This window comes from Phodopus roborovskii, unplaced genomic scaffold (genome assembly GCF_943737965.1).
Source record: "Phodopus roborovskii unplaced genomic scaffold, PHOROB, whole genome shotgun sequence".
NCBI lineage: Eukaryota > Metazoa > Chordata > Mammalia > Rodentia > Cricetidae > Phodopus > Phodopus roborovskii.
The window spans coordinates 22,739,100-22,745,099 of NW_026126469.1; the positions used below are offsets into that span (position 1 = coordinate 22,739,100).

General features: G+C 41.5%; 1 protein-coding gene across 3 annotated transcripts in view; it reads left to right on the plus strand.

Annotated features, from left to right (window-relative positions):
* The window catches only part of Gsk3b (glycogen synthase kinase 3 beta), a 126,259-nt gene extending 124,061 nt beyond the window's left edge, over positions 1-2,198 (plus strand). For all 3 annotated transcript variants that reach the window (XM_051191463.1, XM_051191464.1, XM_051191465.1), the window contains one exon: positions 1,936-2,198. In XM_051191463.1, the coding sequence (XP_051047420.1) occupies positions 1,936-2,003 (68 nt within the window). In that variant the 3' untranslated portion in view covers positions 2,004-2,198. The remainder of the gene's footprint in view (positions 1-1,935) is intronic.
* The last annotated feature ends 3,802 nt before the right edge of the window (positions 2,199-6,000 follow it).

The window sequence follows — 6,000 nt, forward strand, 5'->3', positions numbered from 1 at the left end:
AACCATAATCAGGTCACTGTATGAGAAAAAATATCTGTTTTTAATAAAGGAGGGGGTGTTGTCTAGGGATGCAGTTTTCTGGTGGCTTCCTGGGGTTAGAAGATCTACTTCTAGGCTGGATCATTTGTGTGGCTAACAATATGTATTGGCAGGAGGTCTAACCACCCTTTGTGTGGACTTCATCATGGTGCTGTTGTTGGAGTGTTTTCCATCATACTTTCTGGCTTTCCTTGCACCAAATGATACAGTAGAAAAAGTTAGGTGGAATCCATATGTGTTTATCCTAGCCTTAGAAATCATATACCATTATATTTGCAGTATGGTTATTCAGGTCAGTCCTGTTTGGCATGGGAACAGACTACATTAGGAGCATAGGTACCTGGAGGCATGAGTCACTGATGTCATTTTGGAAGATGTTACAGTATATTAGGATAGTCTTGTGCTGTCCTTCCTCTTCCCAGAGCAGATTGTTTTCTAACCGTGTAACTGGAAATGAATGTACAAATTTTATTATTCAAGCAGTAAACTCATTTCCAGTTACATGATTATGTAAAAAAAAAAAAAAAAAAAAAAAAAAAGGTATATGCATTTCATGGTGATCACGTAAACAGACTTTGATTTTACTCAAGGAAAGGAAGACTAGTTTGGATCAGTCATGCACTAATGGGCTATAGCTCGTGAAAGGACATCTGAAAACTAGTAGCTATATAGGACTTTGCTAAAGAGTAAGTTACCATAAATATGCAGGTTGCTTGTGTGGGTGTGGTATTTAGTACACTCTCCTTGGCTGACATCAGCTGACACAGCTAGTGGCTACCATGGCCAGGGCTGGTACAGTGCTAGTTTGTATGTGGATGTAGTGGGTTCCTTTCAAGGCCTGGGCTTAAATATGGAACAGCAGTTCCTCCTGCCATCTTCTGCTGAAAAAGGGGGATGTGTGTGGTTTGGTGATGATTGTGCATTTGCTGGCACTTGTACAGAACCAGCAAAAGCTGCAAGAAGGATGGTTTTGTGAGGAATGCTACAACTCTGGAGTAACGCTGCGTGCGTTTTTAATACAGCTGTGCCTGCATCGTCATGATGAAGAAAGGCCTGGGGATCTGTCATCTGGACAGGAATTCTTGTGTTATTGGCACACCAAATTCAGGTGACTGAAGAATAACGGTCCATTTTAGCAGGGCATGCTTAAGGAAGTTATTAATGAAGCCTTGGCCCTAGCTATTTCTGATTGCTGGGAAAGGCTGACTACTTGGCTTTGGAGAGTATGTTCTGGTCCATGTGCCATATACCAGTGAGTTAAAGAGGTCCCCATGCTCTGGCAGTGTGACTCTAAGGTCACCTATTTACATGAAAGTAGAACTGAAAGAAACTATGGATACTTTGAGGTAAAAATGAATGAACTGAACAAAAGTATTCGTGTGTTGACTATCCCTCAGTGAGTATATAAGGCAGATTATCTGGAGGACAGGAAAAGGAAGAGTTTGGACGTACAGCCTTCGTAGAGTGGTTGTGGAGTTGACAGACTAAAGAGCACACCCTCAAGTAGTAAGGCTCCTGTGTGTTCCTGGGGTCTGCTGTGGCTTCACTCATTCACAACTTGAGCAGATGCCTGTTGGAACATGGCTCACAGTCTTTAGTTAGTTCCCCAGCTGAGCATCTTCTTTTATTTTGGGGGAACTAGACTTCAACCTGAGTACTGGCAGTCCCAGCTATAGCAAAAGCCTGGGCAGAAATGACTTCTGGTCCCCCAGTCTTCCTCACATAAGCACCACCACTCACCTCCAAACAGAAAGGAAGTCATGGTGCTGTCTGTCTGAGCCAGCACAGCGTGTAACGTTTGGAAGGCCACAGCACTGTGTGCGGGTGAAGCAGTGTACTTGTGCTCTTTGCGTGTCATAACATTGCTCATGCTCTCTCGGGACTTTGGATTTGCAGATACTAATGCTGGAGACCGTGGACAGACCAATAATGCCGCTTCTGCATCAGCTTCCAACTCCACCTGAACAGCCCCAAGTAGCCAGCTGCGCAGGAAAAACCAGCAGTTACTTGAGTGCCACTCAGCAACACTGGTCACGTTTGGAAAGAAAATTAAAGAGGAAAAAAACAAAACAAAAACAAAAAACCCTGTTCATTTTAGTGTTCTTTTTTATTATTGTTGTTGTTCTTATTTAACCTTGTAAAATATCTATAAATACAAACCAGTTTCATTATATTCTCACTTTTCAGGAGATCCAAGGGGGGAGGGGGGAGGAGCAGAGCACTAGAACACACAATCTCTCCCATGACAATCTTTTTTTTTTTTTTTTTTTTTTCTTTTTTTTAAATCAGACGTCTGCTATTGTATACCTTAAAAACCAGACTCCTGCCTCGTGGCCCCACCACAACAGAAGAAAACATGTTCTGTGCTGGTTTATTTTCTGAATTTGTTTCCTTTTAAAGTCTGGTGTAAGACTTTGATGCAGTGCACAGCTTGAAATTGGTTGGGAGCTTAGCAGGTGTACTCAACAGGGACTTAGTGTCACTTGTAAAATGTATACGTGTCCTCGGGTATTTGAAGACTTGCCTTTGACATGTTGATGGCAAGTGTGACAGACCAAAAACAAAAACAAAAACAAAAAAAAGGAAAATGAGAGAAGAAATGTGTATTGTTTGTAGCCCAGGGAAGTCACTAAAGTCTGAAGCTATAAGGGAAGATTTGTGATTGATTATTTAAAGGTTTGTTTTGCTCTTGACCAGTGCGGGTGTTGCAGATGCTGGCTCAGGAAGGTTGCCAGGGGGGCGGCCGTCTGCATGCCCTGGGGATCTCGGTTCACCTGACCAAAGGCTGGCTGCATCTCTTCATACTGTTTTGAGCTGGTGCCCTAAGATGAGACTGGAGATGATGTCGAGCTAGCAACTCTGGGTGCATCAGAAGGCAAATGGCAGGAAGACAGCAGGCCAGGGGCAGATCTCACCACTGTGAATGAATTTGTCCAGATTTTTCTAAAGTTATTTCCCTTAGAAAAATACACTTGAGAGAAGACATTGTAGCAAAATAATGTGAACTGTAACAGTCTACTGCTTTATTTTTATTTTAATTGAAAATCAAGCTTGCATGAATTGCCACATTCTTACACATAGTTCTAATTTTAAATTCAAATCTAGACTCTGTATTTAATTTCTTCTTTTTTAACATCATGCTTTTTAAGTTTATTTATTGATGCGTGTCAGATAGGCCATTATGATTTTAAATGGTAGGCATATTAAAAACCACACATCAAAGTGATAAAGTCATCTGTACCTGCTGACTTTATAGGAAAACTGATTATATCAATGTGTATATATATGTTATATATACATATATTCAGTACTGCCTTTTCTTTTTTGTCTACAGTCTCAAAATGGACTGACTGAATCATGAAAGGAATGTTCCCCCAACCATTAAGAGTTTTGTTTTGTTTTGTTTTCTTTGTTTATCAATGAATGGTGTAAGAATCAGTCTCTTGTTTTTTGAAGAAAAAGCAATATTCCTTGGTAAGCAAGGAGGATTGAAGGATTATGTTTGAGTGAGGAACAGAATTCATAACTAGTTTGTTGATCCTTTTAAGGTTGGTATCTCTGTGGGCCTTATATACTCTAAAATGAACCTTGGTGCTTATGGGCCATTACTTGACCTATGAATCTTTAAGGCACAATCAGTTACCTTTTACATTTAAAGATCTCTTGAGTGATGGCCACTTTTCCTTCTTTCTCCCTCCTTCCCCACGTATCTGCTAAGGTTAGCCGATGCCAGGACTGCAGAGCCCTTAGTTGTGTGTAGCCCCCTTTACCGTCATTACCACCTTCAGTCATGTTGGATTCTTGCCCTCCAGGTGGTTGGAAAGAGGGGTCTCTTGGCAGCCCTTATACAGGCCCTAGCACCCTGTCATGCCTCTTCGACCCTGTGTGTAACTCTCCAAGAGAGTTGTGCTGCCTGCCGAAATGAATCGATACTAGAAAGACGGCGGTGAGCCATCTGACTTTTTCTCACTGTGTGGCTAAGCACTTTGGGCCACCAGAGGGGTTTCTCAAACCTCTGCTTCTATCAAAGTTCACGAGGAAGGAAGCATGCTTAGTCTAACCAAATCAAACAAATAGGCTTTTACTTTCCGTGAAGTGCTTCCGAGAGATAATTACAGTTTGAAAGAATTCTGAAATCAAAGTATTTGACAGCGTAGTTCCTTGAAGGGGTGACTTGGAAGGCCATTTTCAGAAAGAATTTGTAAAGAATCTGAACAAGTGGGTCTGTGGCCTAAGAGGGGAACCTGCTTTCAGATTAAACTGCCCAGCCAGACACAGACACTACTCCGGACTTGATGTACTTGCTAGAGTCCATAAAATTCAGTGCTTGTTTTAGCAAATACCCCCACACACACACCCCCAGATGGGGGAAGAGAAGAGTAGAGGAAAGTCAGGTGTTTTTCTTGAACGTACGTGTGTGTGTGTGTGTGTGTGTGTGTGTGTGTGTGTGTGTGTGTCTGTCTGTCTGTCTGTCTGTCTGTCTAAGTGTTCACACCCACGTGTGTGCATATGTGAGGGCTGAGGTGCATGATTTTTCTTTCTCAAGGATCATGGCAGGATCACAGAACTCTTACACAAGTGAGATCCAGGTCTCTGAATATCTTTTTGTAAATAATAATAATTAAAAGCTCCTCACCAAATTCAAGCTTGTATATTATATTTTCTTTCAATGTTTTTAAATTTAAGTTTTATTGTTTTGTATGTAAATATGTGGACCCAGGAACTGTTATTAATGAGCAAAAAGTTACTGTTCAGGGCAGTGATTCTGTTTAATAACCAGACAAAAATGTAGACGAGCTTTTTAAAGCCATATAGTTTTAACTCTGTACAGTAGGTACCGGCCTGTATTATTGTAACAATAACTCTAGCAATGTATAGTGTATCTATATAGTTTGGAGTGCCTTCGCTTCCATGTATTTGGTTTTGTTTTGGTTTGAATTGATTTCTTCTATCCATGTGTCCCCTTGGTCCCTTTCCCTTTGAAGTTACAATGTAACAGCACCTTTGCCCCTCCACAGTTTGAGTGGGGAGAGGAAACCAGGTTTGAAATCCCATTTCTCTGTAGCCTTGCCTTTGTTTTGGTTCTGGGTGTGTCTGTCTCCTCCTGAGTAACAGCCACTGGTTCATTTCACACTTAGTTCATGCAGGGACTTGGTGGAGTGCAGCAGGAGCCCAGGAGCTGGAGGCTGTCCAATGATAGAGTTTTGCTCATCTGGTCTCCAGGCCCTAACTTAGGCCTTGCAGCAGATTCTGCGAACCTCCCCTGCTCAATCTCTGCTCTCCTACTTCCCTTCCAGGTGCAGGAGAGAGACATTGGTTTTATTTTATTTAAAAACAAACAAAACAAAAATTTAAAAAAACATGGTGGCATGTGGGTTTGGTAGGTCAGTGGCCTCGGTGCGCTGATGACATTGTTGCGCTGATGACATTGTTGCAGTTACTATACCAGGGTGCTGTGCTGATGAAGATTGTCAAATGGACCGGATGGAGCCCATTCCTCCCCCCTGCCATCTTGTTGGATGAAACATCATTTTAATTTCTTTTTTAAAAATCCGTTTCCTAACTGTGCCTGATATGGCCTTTTGAAAGAAAAAAAGAAAAAGTATTCATTTTGCCACCAACTACTTCCTATGTCTTGAATACAAGAAGGAAAACAAAAACAAACAAAACCACTACCAAACCAAAGGTTGCTACTTTTGAGACATCATGTGTTTATTGCACATGGCAGAAGACTGCACCTTCTTTCCCATAATGTACTGTGTCATTTTTTTAAAGGTCCTTATTTTTTTTGACCCATTTATTAGGTTTGTGTTTTAGCAAAGTATATCTACCCGGTCATCCTGTCCACGACAATGCAGAGGTCCTGAGAGGACTGTATTCTCTATCCCTGTGGATGTAAAGACACTGGCATTTCTGTTACATTTCCCTTCCCTTTGCAAGGGTTTTAACTTTGGAGTCTTC